A 20,478-nucleotide genomic window follows, 5' to 3' on the forward strand; every position below is an offset into this window, starting at 1 on the left:
TTTTTGTTGTTGTTGTTGTTGTTGATGTCCACTTTGAAAATTTATTAAAATATATATACGAAATAATAAATCTGAATGTGACGTTGTGATTTCCAGTTACTTAGAGACTTTTAAAGCATCATTGGCTTCTGTCTGAATATCTGTTCACAAGTTCCCATTAGTAAAGGAGGCCAATCTACTTTGTTTATACTAATGTTTATAATACTATTTATGTTATTATATCCCATATATATGATTTACGTTACAGATATTTCATTAATACCTTAAAATGCATCATATTATGCATACAATGTGATTCTTACATTAAACTCTTTTATCATAAATTCAGAGAGACAGTGTTTTGGACATGTAGACAGCTCTCAGTCATTAAACATTCTTAAATCCATATCAGTTATTGATTAAGACAATAGTAGACCAGGAGTTTTGTAGAGGATATGAATTTTGCACACACATACAACTATCAGCAGGAGCTTAGTCACCATGGCAACCATCATCCAGACCCTCCACCCTCCCTCTGTCTCCTCTCCTCTCTCCCCTCCCCCTCGGCTCAGTTCCAATCCACGGCCAGGAAAGTCACAGGGGTAGCTTCTCCCATCATGCTTTGCAAAAGGAAACAGGAAGAAGACAAAAGCAGTCAGTGAGCAGCAGCAGAGTTGACAGCCGACTGAATAAACATACTGATGGTGGATACGGAGGAACCACACAGGGAGGCATGGCCAGTGCTGCCTCCTGTTTGCACTCGAGCTGCTGCTTCTCACTGGGTGAGTCTCCCTCTCTCTATTGTCTAATGCAGAAAAACAAACTGTGTCTGAAAATGAGGATGTGAGGGAGCAGACATGCAGGCAGATGGATGCTGCCGGTGGATTTAAAGGGGCAGTGCAGTAATCCTCTCAGGTCAAATGTTCTATTTTGCTTTGCAGTGAGGGGTGAACAGAGGTGATGAGACAGGCTTGAAACCCCCTTACATCTCATGACTGTGTGGTCTTGCTGTATAGGCACACTGATTTCCAGTGATATTGTCAAGATATACACATGCCCAAACGAAGCCCTCTCTCCTTTTATGTGTTAGTTGTGACCTAGACTTCAATAATGTCTGTGACTGACTGTATGAGAAGAACTTAATGAAGTTAACTGCCTTCTTACAATGATGCCATTCATTCAAGTAAATAATGCATACAATGACACACACACACACTTGCATATAAACAGACCCACTATTGTCTCAGACAGTGCATTTTAGCAGTACTTACGAGTAAATCAGAAGCTTAGTAAAGAATTCATAGTCTTATTTCTTATTAGAAAACAAGCGTTTTACTTCCTGTATTTATTTTTGTTATGATAAAGGATATACACAGTATATATGTTGTCAAATATTAGATAAACAGCAAATATAAAGATGACATTCTCTATCTATTGATGTTCCCTGAATACTTTTAACATCGCACTGGAATTCATTGCAGCTGCCATAAATGAGATACAGAGGGGTAGTGACATTCTCTGCAAGCAGTTTGGTTTGAGAATTTAGACTTCTGACAATGCAGCTTGTTAGGTTTTATTCAAAGATTCATAAGATTCTAAAAGTAGTTTAAAAGCTTGTGGAAGTTTTGTGGCCTTCACAGTGTTGAATGGGGTAACACTGCTGAGCTCACAATGGCTTTCCATTAACAACACCCCTTAAAGCTACTAACTTGTTCAGGGAGAATCATGAAGTCAGTTCTAATTGAAGATTCATTCATACATGTAGTGAAGCAAAGGCTGATGTTCCAGCAGCTCCTCTATCCCTAAACTCTGAACTCTGGAAAGAAAGAAAGGTACTTTATTAATCCACATGGGGGAAATTCAATTTTTTCACTCGTGCTATCTTTTGGACACATGCAGTGAACATGCTTAGGGAGAGATGTCAGAGTGAGGATGCTGCCATCAACCAGCACACCCGAGCAGTTGGGGGTTTGGTGCCTTGCTCAAGTTCACCTGAAGTGAACCAGCGCCTCTCCAGCCACCAGTCCACTTGCCAAACTTCGTCCATACTGGGAATCAAACCGGCGACCCTTCGGTTCCCAAGCCAAGTCCCTATGAACTGAGCTACTGCTGCCCCAAGACTGGAAGAAGGTCAAGACTGAGTCAATTTCTCCTGTAGATTCCAAAAAGACTTTGCAGAGTTTGTGCTTGTCAGTCAGTGTTAGCATTCTGGTTTCATGTGGGATGACTGTGGCTCAGTGGTGACTGGAGAGGGACACTCACAATTGGAAGGTTGGTAGTTCGATCCCAGCTCTTGCAGTCCCACATCAAAGTATCCTTGGTCAAGACTTTTATTATACATTTGCACTGTTTACGTATTTTAGTATTGTATTTTAGTATTATATTGTCATTTGTGCTGTTTTTGTCCTGTACAGCACTTTGGTCAACTCTGGTTGTTTTAAACGTGCTCTATAAATAAAGTTTGAGTTGAGTTGAGTTGAAGACTTCTTGCTCTTAGTAATATAGTGAATGAGTGTCAGTGGTTAAAACTGATGGACACTTTATACAGCAGCCTCTGCCCTCAGTGTGTGAGCAGGTAAATATGACATGTAGTGTCACTGACTCTCTGGCAACTAGCTTAACTGTACAAGCGTGTTGTTTGGTTAGGTGCTTCGTGAGATTACAATTACTTGTTGTCAGTGGACAAGGTTTTCCTTCTTGCACATGGACTATGCTTTACCACTACATTCTTGTCCTTTACCTTGAGGAGGAATCAGTCATTGTGTGTGCGCAATATTATTCCCATGAGGCGACTGTGCTGAGAAAGGCAAAACCTTGCCCATCAAGTCGGATGGTATTTTATGTAGTTGTTTACAATTTGTCACGATGTAACAAGTAATGACTCTTTTAAATTTCTAGAATTGCAACTGTGTTATTGAATTTGAAAGTTACTGGATACCCAACTGGTTACCAGAAATAGTAGTGGAGTTACAGTGGTTTGTTAAGTAGTGTGTTTAGGCTGTTAAGGCTGACGCTAGGACGACAAAATACAAAGGACACCTGCTGTTTGTCAAGAGGCCAGTGGCGGTTCTAGACCAGTTTTACTGGGGGGGCCAGGCTGGGGCCAAGGGTGTTGTCAGAGGGACTCATTCAACCCTGACAAAAGAGACTGAGAAGGGCGAGGACCGGCTGAGAACAAACTGGCAAAACATCAGTGCATCCCTTTATACTAGACATATATACTACTGTGTACTAGATCAACATGCAGACTGACAGCAGCTGTTTGGCTGTTTACACTCAACATGAGTCCCTCAGCGCTCTAAGGGACTGGAACCAAGTGCCACACCAAGTGTAACATCGGCTCGATACCAAAGCTTTTTGTATTGTAGGCAATAATATTTGTTTGGTGTGGAGGGGGGGCCACAGGGGGGTCCAGGTTCAGTTTTACAGGGGCACTGGCCCCTGTTGGCCCCTCCCCAAAACCGCCACTGCAAGAGGCACCAGCCCATTTTGTGAGCTCTTGACTTTTCTATCTGGCCTTGAAATTTTGAAATCAGGTAGTTGCACACTGGCATAGTCAAAAATAAGGACCGGTGAAAATTGGATAGTAGATAGCTTGGAGATTACAGAATTTGTGCGTTTAAAATGTATCCCTACATACTGATAAATATGCATGGGACAATTTGTGGTGGAAATCTGATTATGTATAAAGAATACACAACATTTTAAGTTTAATGTAAAACAGAATTAAGTAAACACACTTGAATAAAAAAGAAAGACTTTCTGAAGTATTAAATGTATCTCACAAACCTTGCAGGGCTTATATAACAAGTTTTAAATCTAAATACCTGGAGCACCCAAGAAGGCACTTACAAGGTGTCTTTTTCAAACACCAAGGTTACACCACAGAATGAGATCCTTTATAAAAACACATCATTTTAAACATCAGTTTGACACTCTTATACTGTTCTTTATTGGTCTTTGTTCAAAGACTACCTATTAGTGGCTGTCAGCCCATCAGTTTTGATGACACAGTAATCGATAGCTACATACTGATAAATATGGATGGGACCCTTCAGAATCAGAATCAGCTTTATTGGCCAGGTATGCTTGAACACAGAAGGAATTTGACTTTGGTAAACTGTGCTCTCTTTGTACAAAGGCACTACTTGTGGTGGCAATTTGTTTATGTATAAAGAATACACAAAATGACAAATACACAATCGAGGAAAAATGACCATGACTTCTTACCAGAAGCTCACATTCCAGTAAGATGTGGTCTGTTATTTTTCACAGGGTCATTTCACAAGTATGACGTTTAATGTAAAACAGAATCAAGGGAACACACTTGAATAAAACAAAAGACTTTCCTGACTATTAGACTAATCCCACAAACCTTGCAGGGCTTATATAACAAGTTTACACTAAATACCTGGAGCACCTAAGAAGGCACTTTGAAGGTGTGTTTTTCGAACACAAAGGGTACACCACAGAATTTGTTCAGTTTTGAGGACACAGTAATCAGTAGCTACATTCACCTTATGATACCAATGTATGCAGACAACACAATTGTCATGTCTAACAACAAAATAAGGATTACAGAAAGCAATAGATACCTTTTTAAATGAGTCTGAACCTCTGCTTTATTACACAACAGTAAGACAGCCTTTACCTCTATAGGCCTATATATGGACAAGATGGGGATGTATATTTTTCAAGCCAGCTTCAAGTCTATACCAGGAGACTTTCTGATTGGATGAAAATAAAGGGACACTTCAGCTGCCTAAAAAAGACTGAATTATGAATCACTTTAAAAACGTGATTGCAGTAATAAAGTACATGTCTTTGTTATTAGGAGGCTATCTTTATCAAATTGTTTAACTTCCAACATCATATTATCAAACGCTGAAACACATAATCATCAGGAGAGGTGTTTCATTTTACAGGTTGGTTGTCTTCGGTTTGAAAGGATTTGGCAACAACATCCAACACTATTTAATATTATTACAAAGTAACTGCCTATTAGTAGTGATAACCTGTACTGACCTTTTCTTCTAGGGTAGTTTAGTAGGTCAGTTTTCTAAACATGAAACTACAATGATAAGAGTCCTACTTATAGATCAAGGTCATTATATGAGAGAAAAATAATACCACTCACCATGTGTTTTTTCACTATTTGTGTTAATGAGTCCAGCTTCTGTCATGTGTGATATGTGACTATTTAAGACATGTATGAGTTGTTTCTCACACAGGTCACACTGATAACAGAGGCATTTCTTTACTCATTGCACCTCAGGTACAGCTTATCTCCTGTTTACTATGCAAACCCCTCTTACTACAGGGTGCATTTAAACAGTACAACATGCTGACATATATGTCTACTCTGTTCTCATTTTCACTTTGCAAGCACAAACTCAGGCCCCGGCCTCTTGCCGGCCTGCTAAATACTGTTATTCAGTAAGAAAAGCTTGACTTAACCTTCTGTCCAGAGTTGCCTTTCTCTCTCTCACACACATACACACACACACAAACAAACACACATGATCAGTCCAACCCTCTCTAGATGGACAAGCCAATAGGGAACAGTGTAAGGGGGAGCAAAGGGCTGCTCTTATCTTAATATTTATCCAGCACAGATCACACTCACATTTGCTGTCTGACTACACGGATGACCACAGGAACCTATAAAAAGAGTGAGAGAGACAGAGAGAGGGAGAGATAGACCGGCAGTGCATGAGACAGAGTGAGAACGGTAACCACGGAGCCGATTTATACACAACCCATCAAAGACTTTGGGTCTTGTTGGTTCTTGAGGCTGTGATTGCAGGTGAGTTATCAAGCATTACTGGTTCGATCTGAGTGTTATATATTTTTGGATTATGATATCCAGGGAAATCAGCCTAATATGAGTCTAGAGAATTGTTCCCATAAAGCATTTTAGGTGCATCTATAATCATTAATTGTCCTTCACATGGGCATTGTATTGACCTTGTATTAATTTGCTGTTCTCTGCTTCTGTGGTCCAATGAGAAGATTAACACACAGTCTGGTCTGATTAGAACTTTTGAGAGTTTTGCAATAAATAAGTGAGTAAGTAAAAGTAAGTCAATAGGTAAGTAAGTAAGTAAGTTGATAGATTAATAAATAAGACGAAGAGATGGGGGGAAATTTTTCTCTCCATTTTCGGTAGCAGTTCTTGTTGGTCTGTAAGGGCTCTTTACAAATGGACCATTTCAATTTAAAGCTCCTGTGAGGAATTCAGGTGATTTTGTGGTACCTCCTCCATCTTTGCTGTTTTTATCCTGTTCTTGCAATCTAAACTAAGTTTTTTTTGTGCTGCTGTAGAAAAAAAGAGTAAAAAATAGTGGTTACAGACGTTAAAAACTACAATACAAAAGTTGTCATTTTGCTGTTGATGGTCTTGTTTGCTTCTGCAGGTCATACAGAGGCCTCATTGTTCATTTCAGTGTGTTTCATCAAAAGTCAAAAACTCCTCACAGGAGCTTTAAAAGAAAGTTTCATATTTTTACCTGACTTGTTTTGGACATGAGTCATCTTATCTCTACCTCATTAAAGTCAAGCACCTGAGTGGGACATTGTGATGAGTAATATCTGTTCCCATTTTCTTTAATGTCAAATCAATTGAAATCTGTCTCTTGGTGTTGCTAAATCAATGAAACACAGAAGTGTGGGCAATGATTAGCAACCTTTTAAAAAAAAACCTGTCCTCTGAATCACCGTGTTTCTAAGCTAGAGAAAGTTAGAAAAAGTTTTGCTGGCTCTTTTGAAAATGTGATGGACTTTCCTCATTTCAAGGAGTAGAACAGCTGGTTTCTTTAGTTATGCCATGTTATCTGTATTGTTGAAAGTCTATAAAACCTCCTTGTTTAGCATGTGAAGAAAATCTTTCATTCAGACTTTAACATGACTGCATAGAATAGATTTAACTCCACTCAAATAGGAAGCGCTCTCTACAAAGAAAGTGTTTCCAAAGCATTTCTAAACAGTGATGGGGGCTTTTATATCCCATGATTAAAGGTGAAGAACACTGATTAGAAATGGTTTACAGAAAGTCTTTAATCAATTGTTTTCAGGGCTATTCATGACTGACATAGTGGAGGATTTAATGTTTCTGTTCCAATAGGTCCTCAGTGTGACTCCTGTAATGTTCATCAGTTAATCAAGTGTCTGTGTTAGAAACCTTGTTTAGGTGGACAGTTTGAATCTGTTGGAGGAGTGTGAAACAAAACAGTGTTCTTGTGATTCTTTTTGATGATGCACTAGTACTTTGTGTATTGAAACTATTCTCCTCTGTGCTCTTAAAGAGAAAAATAAAACAGCTGTATTTATAAAAGAACATTTATGATGTAATAATCAGACAACTGTACTCCTCCACTCTATCAGTGTGTTGTATCAGTCTATGGGAGTTGCCAGCCTAGCCAGGAAGTATAAATCAAAGCACATGCCCCTGTTGCTGTGAAGACAGAAGCTGATAAAACATCCTTTAAAGTGTTTTATGGTTTCTGAGACACGAGTATCTTATAGCTGAGACACAACTGCTACCGAAAAACAATTCACCCTGTAGGAGAGGCTTTTTGTACGCCACTCACTGCAAGCTACATTCACAGGGGTACATTTCTACCTTGAAAAATAATGAAAGAAAAAGTTACAATAATGTATGTCAGTTAATACCGTCAGCTTCTGGAAGTAGTCATAATAAAAAAAAAAAAAAAAAAGGTCACTTCAAATCTATAGCTAGGGTTCATAAAATATGTTGTTAAAGACACTGGAACAAAGAAGTGATTACAGTTGTTTCAGGAAGTCACTGCTTAAACATGTGAATAACAGAGCATTTTTTTCACAAGTTAGCCACACTAGCAGTTCTGTGAGGCTGAACTTAGGCTAAGCAAAGCTTTAAGCTAAATTCTGAAGACAAAATCCTGACATGCTGACAATTACAGAGACCATCATCCAATCAACAAACTGATGTTTAAAACACATAATTTAACATATTCACCATTTAAGTGTAGGATGCTATTATGCTAATCTTGGCTTAGTTGAACAAATGCAAGGTCCAACTGTGGCTCATGATGGTGTCTGTAGATCGCAAGTTTTTAGTCATAGAAAGTTTTGGATGAATTAACATTTAGATTTTATCATGGGAATATGGGGAATTGCTGGGTTAATACTAACTCATCCTTACAGAGACAGTCATTTACTATATTTATCTAGTTTTTCAGACATTTTCCCCAAAAATATATGGTCCTTAAAAAACTTAGAGACAGTCCCTGATACATCACCTATTGGTTTGTTGACTGCCGTTAAGAAGCCTTTTGTTTAGCAAAGAGATCATAAGGTTGCAGTTGGAACAGAATTAGATAAGAGGGTGCAGCTGGAGCAGAGCTAAGGCTTACTAAATGCTATGTTATCTAAGTTATACAGTTAAACATTCTGTGCACAGGCTTATTTATTAACTGGCTATTTAGCTAGTTATCAAGCTAAGCTAACAAGCCTCTTATGATGACAGCAAACACTGATACTGGTTAATTGCTGATTAAACATTAGTATAATTAGACTATAATTAGACTGGTATTTTACTCAGAGGGGAAAAAATAGATAACATAGGTGGTCAATTTGTACTATTAAGTTAACGGCAAACCATATTGTTTGCTTATATTGACATGAAACACCATCAAAATACACCAACACCACCTCTAAGTGAGAGCAGCCAAGCTTTTAATAAAGCATGACTTTAAGCCCTGATAGAATATTAATGTGGGAGTTTCCCAGAAAAAATCACTCCCATTATAGATGGTATATGAGCCGTGGACACCAAAAGCATTTAACTTTCAATCCTGTGGTGAAGTTTGGCTTTTTATTACATGGCACACTAACTTACTTTTGAAGCCAGCCTCTATACGTCATACCAGGAATGGCAGGTTATGACACTAAGTCGGCTTCCTTTTCCACGCCACAAGGTTGCCACTAGGTCAGAAGCAAATTGGTTGACTAACCACACAAGGGACATCGCCAGACCAAAAACCACTGCTGTGGTTAGATATGTCACCTGTACAGAATCCTTTTTTTCTATTCCTCTTTTAGCTCCTAAACCTAAGACAGAGCACATGTTCAAAGTGGCCATTTGCTGGTGATTCATCTTCTTAGATCTCCTATTCATCTGTCATACTTGAATGATAACTCTGACCTCATTTAACCTCAATCCCTTTATCACACCACATCAGTACAAAGGGAATAGATAACCAATTAGAGTATTGCTTGTGACTTGTGCTCTGGGAAAAGAAGCTGACACGTTTGCCAAAATGTTAGTCCAATAACATTTTTATAAAGCGGAGTGTGAATGAACTGAAACTTGATCTCTACATTTTGTTTTATTGACTGACTGACTGACTGACTGACTGACTGACTGACTGACTGACTGACTGACTGACTGACTGACTGACTGACTTTACACTCACTGTGAGGGCTAATTTAGCAGTCACGGACTGACATTGTGACCCATGCATTTAAAGAACACATGTACTTTGGAGCCTTTGCAGTATTTTTGCTTAAACTTAAATTCAAATAAATCCTCTGAATCCAATTCAGATTGAAAATGAATACTACAACTTTTATACCATGCAAATTAATTTTGTACAAGATCTGGCTTTGAATTTCTATACATGTGGGCCCAAGGTTGTTTCCTTTAATACATTTTTAAGAAACAGTGTAATGTCTGTTGACTGAATTATTCTCCTCTGGTATTCATTGCTTCTATCTCCTTGTCTGTTTCCCTTCCTGTTGCCGTCATATGATCATCACGCAGAAGCACAGCTGACCTCCCTACCCCATTACCCCCGCCTTGCTACCACCTCTTCCTGCCGAAGACATGGAAGAGGTCACCAAGGTTGCAGAAGCCACAGTGGCCCTGCAACCTCTCCTGGAACGCAAGGTTCGCCAGCGCCAGCCTGCAGTTTCAGTCTTCAAATCCAAGCTGAAGAAGGGTGCGACCTGCTCTGCGCCCCGAGTTCGATCGACTCTGACTGGGTTCTTCCCTGTGGTGCGCTGGCTGCCTAAATACAAGCTTCGCGAGTATGTCTGGGGTGATGTGATGTCTGGGCTGATCATCGGTATCATTTTGGTGCCTCAGGCCATTGCATATTGCTTGCTAGCAGGAGTGGCGCCTATCTATGGTTTATATACATCATTTTATGCCAACATCATCTACTTCCTAATGGGCACATCCAGACATGTTTCTGTAGGGATCTTCAGCCTCATGAGCCTCATGGTGGGACAGGTAATGGACCATAACTGATGTGAAAAAATCAGAACATGGATGCTTATTCAATTTTCATCAGCACATTGTGAAGCATACAGTCAGATTGTAAATGATCAATAATTGGTTATTTCTGAAAGTTATATAAAGTCCCAGGTTGTATTTATTTGATTAAGATTAGGTTCTGTTGATGTCTACAGGTGGTGTATAAGGAGCTGTTCCTGGCAGGTTTTGATCTAAATGAAGACTCCAAAGTGTCTGGTCCTGGTGTGTTTAATGTCACACTGGGCACTAACCTTACAGATGCTAATCGTCACAGTGTGGATCTCATGGGTGTGCAGTGTGAGAAGGAATGCTACGCCATCGCCATTGCTTCTGCCCTTACATTCCTGGCTGGCATCTACCAGGTAAGGTAACAGTTATATTCTGACCTTAGGTCCAGAAGCTCTACCTAAGGTTCATCTAAATTAAAATGACCAGGAGCAGTTTTTGTTCATAAGTTTAGCTAAAGAGCAATGTTTGAGGAAAACTACCTTAATGTTTTTTTCAAACTATTTTAATAGTTTATGAGGAACAAAATGATCTTAATTTTGAGATAAATCAAACACCACAGTTTATGAAAGTCTATAACAAAAAATAGTGTCATTCATACATAACTTCAAACCCTCTCTTCTCTTGCTGCTTCCACCCCGTTCCTCTCACCAGGTCATGATGGCTATATTCCGCCTTGGCTTCGTCTCTGTGTACCTCTCAGCTCCTATGCTTGATGGTTTCGCAACAGGAGCCTCTTTTACCATCTTGACCGTGCAGGCTAAATACCTGCTGGGTCTGAAGATTCCCCGTCACCAGGGATACGGAACAGTTGTTGTCACCTGGATCAACATCTTTACCAACATTCATAAGACCAACCTGTGTGACCTCATCACTAGCGCTATCTGTATTTCTGTACTGGGTAAAGGAATCTTTTGTACTTATTCCTTATTATTTTAAATCACGCTTTTAATATACCTATTTCTATAAAATGGAGTATAGTGTGAATTTTAATTCATGATTGTCTTTAATACAGAAAAACCTCTTTTTTTTTTAATTACAGTGGCAGGGAAGGAAATCCAGGAGCGCTTCAAGAACCGTCTAAAGATCCCTCTGCCAACTGAGCTGGTAGTGGTGGCAGGAGCCACACTTGCTAGCCACTTTGGGGACCTAAACAGTCGTTACAGCTCCAGTGTTTCTGGTCACATACCCACAGGGTTCATTCCTCCCCAGGTGCCAAGCTTTAGCTTGATGCCACGGGTGGCGCTGGATGCCATTCCTCTAGCTGTCATTAGGTAATTTACACCATATTTAGTACAATGTTATCTTGTCATCAACATGGGTTTCTTATCTGTGTTTTTCTAAGTATGATTTATTGGCTAGATAGCCACCTAGTGTGATAAAACATGTGCCCTCATTGTCCAGGCTGATATCTGATTGCACTCTAAACAGACACACATCTATGGACACTTCTGGATCTATTTTGTTTACTATATAATCATAGACTGTAAAAAAAAATGGACGTAGGATCCGTGACGTCACCCAACTTTTTCTGAAGCGCTATTTGAGGCCGATCGTTGGAGGCAGCCATATTGTTGCTATCAAGTGGTTGACGTAAAGAGGTGGAGTTTGAGCCTCCTAGTCAACAGCTACAGTGTTCCCGCAGTCAGCTGTGCCTCTCATTGGAGGACTCGTAATCTCAATATCTTCGAAATTGTTGCGTTAGAAGAAATATACCCCCCCATACAGTGTGAGCCGATTGGAAAGTGAGCTATCCAGACTACACTGGTCTTTAGTACCAGGCTGTAAACATGTTTATTTCTGCTGTAAAGATCGTCTTTTTCCCATTCATGTGTATGTGACTTCCTGTACTTCAGGAGCCAGCCTCAAGTGGATCCTCGATGAACTGCAGCTTTTAGCACTTCCGCATTGACTCATATTTTTAGACCGGAGGTTTCCGCTTGTATATAACACAAAAGCTGCCTGTTTGATTGATGTAACCACTCTTCAAGAAGCATTGATACACTTAGTTTAAAAGACTAAAAATGGGTCTCAATTTCAGAAGCTTAAGGATACATTAAAAACAAAGCATTATTTATCTTAAAGGTGACATATTACGCTCTTTTTCAATCAAAATATATTGGTCTAAGAGGTCCCCAAAACATGTCTTTAAAGTTTATGCTCAAAAAAACACTTTGAAATCAGATTTTGGTCTGCCTGTATACCCCTCTTTCTCAGCCCTGTTCAGAACAGGCTGTTTTCTGTGTCTGTGCCTTTAAATTCGAATGAGCTCTCTGACCACGCCCCCTCAGGAAGTGGATGTGGCCTCGGCTCTCCAGCACGTTGATCTAATGTTTACATGTTGGCTGAATATACACGGCTGCTCACAGACCCGCGTTACTTCAACCCTCTGAATCTGATCCAGAATCTGATCCTGACGGAGAGGCGCCTGCAGCAGGACCTTTCTGAACCATTGGTCACAGATTTAGTGTTTCTTGTTGTTTTATTTGTCAGTATGTCGACGTGTGTCTTGGTACACAGCTACAAACATGTAGCTAAGTGGCTATGCTAACTAGCGCTAGCACTTTTCCATGAAAAATAAAAATCATCCACTAGATCAGGGGTCCCCAATCTTTTTCCTGTGTGGGCCACATAACTTTTCCCTTCTCTGATGGGGGCCGGGGTCAGTTTGTAACAGGAAAAGTGTGACGATCGCAGGGGTGCCTAAACGTAAAACATTTATTGTTTTCCAGAAAGCCACACATAACCAAATATTAATAACCCTTTCCGGGATCTTCACAGAAAAAAGTCAGGAAATAAATAACACTATTTGTGAAATAAATAATAACCAAATAACCGTCTCTGGTAGGCTATTGTTCAGGGGGCCGGGCCAAATGTGGAGGCGGGCCGTAGTTCGGGGACCACTGCACTAGATCTTCAAATCTGCAGACGTGGGGAGTAAAACCGACCTTTGTGTTTATTAAGACAGCCTACAACTAGCATGCCTCCCTCCTAAGCTCCTTGTTAGCACACGTGTGCAGGGAATGAAAAACAGAGGAGGGGTTGAGTTGTATCTTATACAGTCTACAGGCTGAACAAGCTCCGAGCTCTGACTTCTGTTACAGACTGGATGACGTTATGACGTATGAAAAACACTGAAAACTGAAACGGCTGGTTTCACACACATTTACAGAAAGGTGGAGAAATCAGAACAGGTACAGAATGGATTCTTTTCATTTTCAGGGGGTTTGTAGACATGCCAGGGAAACATATTTCAGGTAGAGAACCATTAGAAAGTTGATTTTGCATGATATGTCACCTTTAATATTGATTGTACTGGGACCAAAATGACATGTTACTTACAATTTTGTAGGAGGAATCCGTCATGCAAAGCAAATACAGTATTTTGACCCTTGATATAGGTTCACACCAGGCCCTAAAGGGTCCACACATCATGTATTTTGATGAAGGTAAAGATGAACTCAGCCTCACTTTGTTAACCACATTTATTTTTCTTTGGCAGTTTTGCCTTCACAGTGTCGCTGTCCGAGATGTTCGCTAAGAAAAATGGCTACACAGTTCGTCCCAACCAAGAGATGCTGGCCATCGGTTTCTGTAACATCATTCCCTCCTTCTTTCACTGCTTCACCACCAGTGCAGCATTGGCAAAAACTATGGTGAAGGACTCAACAGGCTGCCAAACACAGGTAACATACATACTTGTACCCAAATTATAATGCTCAATCACATTCATACATTTCTTTTTGGGAGTTGTTGGCAAGTTCTTAGATTTCTGAGGTCAGTCCTGAGCCCATATTGGAGCATATCAATCTATATTTTATCTGCGAATGTCAACTTTGGAAGTTGTGCACAACTAAATGATTCTTTTTCTACCTCTCTTAATTTCTTTGCTTCTTCAGATATCAAGTCTGATCAGCGCCCTGGTAGTCCTTCTTGTCCTCCTCTTCTTTGCGCCTTTCTTTTACGCCCTCCAAAAGTGTGTTCTTGCCTGTATTATTATTGTAAGCCTTCGGGGGGCGCTAAGGAAGTTCAAAGATGTCCCGTCTAAGTGGCGTGCCAGTAAGAACGATGCCATCGTTTGGCTGGTTGCAATGTCCGCCACAGCTCTGATCAGCGTGGAGATGGGCCTCCTTGTTGGAGTAGTTTTTTCAATGTGCTCTGTCATCTACAAGACCCAGAACCCAAAGGTGAGTCAAGGAGAGCTGGTACAATTGAACAAAAATCAAGACTGTTGAAATGTATAATTTAAGGAAGGAAGTATGGTGCCTGAAGAAGCTTTTATGTTTTCTTTCCTGATGTTTGATTTCAGGTGTCTCTTCTTGGCCGGGCTAGTGATACAGATCTTTATGAGGACATGGATGAATACAAGGACCTTCTACCACCACCTCGGGTTCATGTTTTCCGCTTCCAGGCTCCACTGTACTACGCCAACAAAGACTCCTTCCTTAAATCTCTCTACAAAGCTGTGGGAGTTGAGCCTTTCTTGGAGATGACTAAAAGGAAAAAGGCAGAGAAGAAGGCCAAAGCGGTGTCCTTGAAGCAGGCCAAGGCAAATGGGGATACAAACAATGGGGAGGTCATTGTAGGACTCGTTCAAAGAGAGCTTGAATTCCACACAATAGTGTTAGACTGCTCTGCCATTCCATTCATAGACTCTACAGGCCTGGGCACATTTAAAACGCTGGTTAAGGAATATAAAGAGATCGGGGTGAGTGTACTTCTAGCAAACTGTAACACCCCATTCACTGATACCCTGCAGAAGGGACAGTTTTTTGGGACGAAAGATGAAGACATGAGCAGGCTGCTATTTCATACAGTTCACGCTGCTGTTCTTCATGCTAAAAGTATGTTTGCAGCAGCAGAAAGCAGGTCAGACGACTCTGTAGTGTAGAGCCACTGGGGGATAAAAGGGAATAGAGAAAATGTCCAGATGTATTCCATTTATCCTTCTCCTCTAACTTGTATGTGTACAAATAAGTCATGTTGTCAATTTTATATTTCCATCCATCACAAAACTGTATTAGGTAGTTTTGAAGCTGCCTTGTTTAGAAAGCTGTTCAAGAAACCTTGGGGGTACCAAATGGTTGTTTTTTGATACTTTGAATCCTTAAAAACTGAACCAGATGACAAGTGACACATGATCTGCACAGTGAGTGTTCTGAGGAGTGGTGTTCCTCAGTTCCTGGTGTTTTTTGATGTCACACTCAGTAAACATTTTTTTAAATGGTGCTTAATGATTGGAGGAAACAGAGAAAAATATTTGAATTTCTATTGCTTGAAAATATTATAAGCTACAATATGCTACAACAATATAGTGCCTTGAAAGTACCCTCAAAGTGTTGTATTTCCAAACCAGTTCAAACCTCCTGGTGAGGTTACTTTGTGTGATCTCTTTCACTGCTTCGTCCTCAAATCACTGGCACCAACATGGATCATGTCGTTACTAAAGATAAGGGTGTTGTTTGCATTTGTTCTCTGATGATCTCCATTCAATAAGAGCACTGTACCATCAGAATTCCTGTTTAAAGTTCTGGCTAGGGTAGAACAATTACACTAGCCAACAGGCTCAAAAACCAGCATGCTGCTGACCTGAACAGATTTCTAGCTCTTGCAAGCTTCCCAAGATCACTGAAGAGGTATACGCTCTGTATCATCTGCAGAAGAGGCTAGGGCTACTAGTTACAGATGCACTATCAGGTCTGTGACATTTACAGCAATGTTAGAAGCAATGTTAGAATTGACGCGTTCTAACTGTCAGACGTGTTTTGAGATGGGACCCTATTATCAAAGTCGAAATAATTCAGCCACAAAACTAACAGAATACGTTTAGCTCACTCGAGGTAAGCTAGCAGGTTAGGCTCGAGTTGTTGGCAGTACCTAACCAGAGGTTAAGCTAGCAGGCAAGGCTAGAGTTGTTGCGAGTACCAAACCAGAGGTTAAGCTAGCAGGCTAGGCTAGAGTTGTTGGGAGAGCCAAACCAGAGGTTAAGCTAGCAGGCTAGGCTAGAGTTGTTGGGAGTACCAAACCAGAGGTTAAGCTAGCAGGCTAGGCTAGAGTTGTTGGGAGTACCTAACCAGAGGTTAAGCTAGCAGGCAAGGCTAGAGTTGTTGCGAGTACCAAACCAGAGGTTAAGCTAGCAGGCTAGGCTAGAGTTGTTGGGAGTACCAAACCAGAGGTTAAGCTAGCAGGCTAGGCTAGAGTTGTTGGGAGTACCTAACCAGAGGTTAAGCTAGCAGGCAAGGCTAGAGTTGTTGCGAGTACCAAACCAGAGGTTAAGCTAGCAGGCTAGGCTAGAGTTGTTGGGAGTACCAAACCAGAGGTTAAGCTAGCAGGCTAGGCTAGAGTTGTTGGGAGTACCTAACCAGAGGTTAAGCTAGCAGGCAAGGCTAGAGTTGTTGCGAGTACCAAACCAGAGGTTAAGCTAGCAGGCTAGGCTAGAGTTGTTGGGAGTACCAAACCAGAGGTTAAGCTAGCAGGCTAGGCTAGAGTTGTTGGGAGTACCTAACCAGAGGTTAAGCTAGCAGGCAAGGCTAGAGTTGTTGCGAGTACCAAACCAGAGGTTAAGCTAGCAGGCTAGGCTAGAGTTGTTGGGAGTACCAAACCAGAGGTTAAGCTAGCAGGCTAGGCTAGAGTTGTTGGGAGTACCTAACCAGAGGTTAAGCTAGCAGGCAAGGCTAGAGTTGTTGCTAGCCTTGCCTGCAATAATTCACTGGCAGGGTAAAAATAAATAATAGTACAATATAGACTCAGCATAGAAAGAAGATATTTGAAGCTATGTAGAAGAATAAAGATGTGAGAAAAACAATAAAAACTGAAGATGTCACAGGAAGACGGCAGTGGCCTTTAAAATGAACAAACAAAGATACATTAAAAAAAAAACATATTAATAACTGAGCAGCAAATATTAGAAAGTGGAAAAAATGACACATTTCTTGTTGGAAAAGCTTTTGTTTAAACTGGTGTGTATTATCTACAAATGTCATTCAACACGATGGCCATATCAGCATATGTATAGCTTGATTGTTGGAGGTATGCTGATTGGCTTTTTAATCTGTAAAAGATTGACAGTTTTGTTCAGTTATGCCCACTCTGGAAGTGGGCAAGGTGGAGGGAAAGACCAGGAAATGAAAAATGGAACACACTCCTGGTTTATTACTTTACAGAGAATATGTGGTATATTTAATGCCAATGCTAAGACTCACTGAGCTTTAGTGTCAGAGGCCTTTTCAAAGGACTACAAATGACATCACTGATAAAAGTGAATACTTCTTTTAACACAGCAAGCACTGTAGAATATATTTCATCTATAGGTCTACATAATTGCTTCGCTAGTGGTCACAACTGTGTGTTCTTCAATTTTCAAGCAACCTAATATTTGTTTTTAGATAAAACACGTCATGACATCAAAACCGAGAACAATAGAGGTTGTTTTAACATTTTACATTGCTTTAGCCTTAGCCCAATTCTTGTATGGCTCTTTTCTAGGAGTTCAGATATTTTCATTGGAGATTCTGCCTCCATTAACTTAGACCTCAATATTTTTTTTGTAGCAGGCCAGTTAAATTCTTGCTAACTTGATGAAGACACCAACATTTGTGGTGGTGAAAGAAGGTTAGTGTAACTAACATGGACTGATATCTTATCATAGAGACAGCCTTGACCTCAAACTACTGTGGCATGCTTGTAAGCCTCCTTTCCACTATTCACTGTTGGCTAGTAAGGTCAGCTATCGTCAGTAAAACTAATATTAATCTCATCTCAGGAGCTGGATGAAATCACTTCATATAGTTCTCTAAACTGTAAACTATATTTGTGTAAATTGATGGCAGCAGGTGATGCCACATGTTTTATCTACTTGTGTCACTAACACTGATTTGTTAAAGCTGTTCTGTTACTTGCAATTTCAGAGCAGGTTTGGTCTCTGATGAATCGACTTATTATTGTTATTGTTAATTTTTTTGGTATTGTATTTGTCTTTTTGTTACGTGCCAACAAAACTCAAATTTCTTGAACGTATTCTAACTTTAGGACATTCCAAAATAAAGCTGTTTTTACTTTTATTTAACATGGTCGTGTTAAAAGACAAGTATTGATGGACTGGCATTGTAATGAGATGTAGACATTCTTGTAAATTTATGGAAAAAAGTATTTTCATACATTTATTCTTTGGATTTATTAAATTCAACCAAATAATGATAGTGGTTACATCAAGCTTTTCAAAGGTCTGCTTGAATTTGTTTGGATGTATGAAGATTTTTTTCTACCTACTCTGCCTTTAATGCTCAGTACTTTAATTAAACTGACAAGTTTTTAAAAAAATAACTTGTGTCTGTAACTCTATTATTATTATAAGTAAGGTTTGTTATATTAAGAAAGTGTGTTCATCATAAAGTTTTCTTGTTTGTGAAATTAAAAAACAACAGGATATAGTTTGATAAATAGTTTTGAATATTAGAATAAAAGAGTTCTCAGAAATTAAAACAAGGTGTAATGACGATACAATCATGGGGAACAGATGGCAACGCCCCCCCTAGAAAACAGATGAGTGTTACATTTAGACATGGGAAAGTTGTAACATAACATGTCTGACTTCATTGAGACATTTTATATTAAACAACACACAAATCATAATGTAATATATGATGCTATGATTTAATTTCAAATATATCCTGCATCTACTTTTCATGTTGGGAGACGACTGACGCAGGACCCAAGTGCAGATTTAAAATAAAAAAGGTTTTAATAAACAAAAGACCAAAAGGTTCAAACAAAACTACTGAAATTAAATGTCTAAAGAACTAAATAAATAAAAAAAATCCAAAATAACACAGGGAACACAAGGAAGACTGACACAGGACACAGGAAGGACATAGGCTGTTTTCGAAACAGCCTGCTACATACTACTTACTAATTTAGTAGACGGTAAGTATTGCCTACTATATACTGTGTTTGAATTTAGTATGTAGTCTGTTCTGTTCGATCTGTGTTGCAGTATGCTGGGTCAGACGTCAATGGCTTTCCGGTTTCGGAAAGCAGAAGTAAACAACGGACAAGCTGATAGAGAAAATGCTTCTTTAAAGGTGACATATCATGCAAAATTGACTTTTTAATGATTCTTTACCTGAAATATGTTTCCCTGGCATGTCTACAAACCCCCCGAGAATGAAAAGAATCCATTCTGCCCCTGTTCTGATTTCTCCACCTTTCTGTAAATGTGTGTGAAACCAGCCGTTTCAGACTTCAGTGTTTTTGTTACGTAACAACAATATCCGATCTGTCACGGAGTCAGAGCTCGGAGCTTGTTCAGCCCATAGACTGTATAAAATAATACTGAATCCCTCCCCCGTTTTTCATTACCTGCACAAATGTGTGCTAACAAGGAGCTTAGGAGGGAGGCATGCTAGTTGTAGGTTGTCTTAATAAACACAAAGGTCGGTTTTACTCCCCACGTCTGCAGATTTGAAGATCTAGTGGATGATTTTTATTTGTCATGGATAAGTGCTAGCGCTAATTAGCATAGCCACATAGCTACATGTTCATAGCTGTAGCTGTAGCTGTGTACCAAGACACACGTCGACATACTGACAAATAAAACAACAAGTAACACAGAATCTGTGACCAATCCTTCAGAAAGGTCCTGCTGCCTTTCTGGTAGAGGTCGGTTTTACTCCCCACGTCTGCAGATTTGAAGATCTAGTGGATGATTTTTATTTATCATGGATAAGTGCTAGCGCTAGTTAGCATAGCCACATAGCTACATGTTCGTAGCTGTGTACCAAGACACACGTCGACATACTGATAAATAAAACAACAAGAAACACTAAATCTGTGACCAATGGTTCAGAAAGGTCCTGCTACAGGCGCCTCTCCGTCAGGATCAGATTCAGAGGGTTGAAGTAACGTGATCTCTGAGCAGCCGTGTATATTCAGCCAACATGTAAACATTAGATCAACGTGCTGGAGAGCCGAGGCACATCCACTTCCTGAGGGGGCGTGGTCAGAGAGAAAACAGAGTGTTCTGAGGAGGACTGAAGAAGAGGGTTTTTCAGGCAGACCAAAATCTGATTTCAAAGTGTTTTTTTGAGCATAAACTTTAAAGACATGTTTTGGGGACCTCTTAGACCAATATATATTGATGAAAAAAGCGTGATATGTCACCTTTAACATCACTTATGATTTAAAAAGTTAGGAAGTGG

The 20,478-nt window shown here is 39.9% G+C and overlaps 1 protein-coding gene across 2 annotated transcripts; it reads left to right on the forward strand.

The window, feature by feature from the left end:
- Positions 1-603: 603 nt before the first annotated feature.
- slc26a1 (solute carrier family 26 member 1) lies at positions 604-18,594 on the forward strand. Of its 2 annotated transcripts, none has more exons than XM_034709057.1 (8): positions 604-761; positions 9,782-10,252; positions 10,432-10,638; positions 10,937-11,183; positions 11,325-11,556; positions 13,785-13,968; positions 14,182-14,469; positions 14,592-18,594. In XM_034709057.1, the coding sequence occupies exons 2-8, from the start codon at positions 9,845-9,847 to the stop codon at positions 15,171-15,173; spliced, it is 2,148 nt and encodes a 715-aa protein (XP_034564948.1). In that variant the 5' UTR covers positions 604-761; positions 9,782-9,844; the 3' UTR covers positions 15,174-18,594. The 2 variants fall into 2 exon arrangements, with proteins under 2 accessions (XP_034564948.1, XP_034564949.1); XM_034709058.1 differs by lacking the exon at positions 604-761 and adding an exon at positions 5,598-5,785 and having other exon boundaries at positions 14,592-16,134.
- The last annotated feature ends 1,884 nt before the right edge of the window (positions 18,595-20,478 follow it).

This window comes from Notolabrus celidotus, chromosome 19 (assembly GCF_009762535.1).
Source record: "Notolabrus celidotus isolate fNotCel1 chromosome 19, fNotCel1.pri, whole genome shotgun sequence".
NCBI classification, from domain to species: Eukaryota; Metazoa; Chordata; class Actinopteri; order Labriformes; family Labridae; genus Notolabrus; species Notolabrus celidotus.

What these genes read in the sequence shown, in the direction of transcription:
- slc26a1 (XM_034709057.1), top strand. Translation starts at nt 9,845, where the DNA reads ATGGAAGAGGTCACCAAGGTTGCAGAAGCCACAGTGGCCCTGCAACCT. An exon ending in TCCTGGCTGGCATCTACCAG is followed by an intron (nt 10,639 to 10,936) that starts GTAAGGTAACAG and finishes TCCTCTCACCAG; the next exon opens with GTCATGATGGCTATATTCCG. An exon ending in CAACAGGCTGCCAAACACAG is followed by an intron (nt 13,969 to 14,181) that starts GTAACATACATA and finishes TTGCTTCTTCAG; the next exon opens with ATATCAAGTCTGATCAGCGC.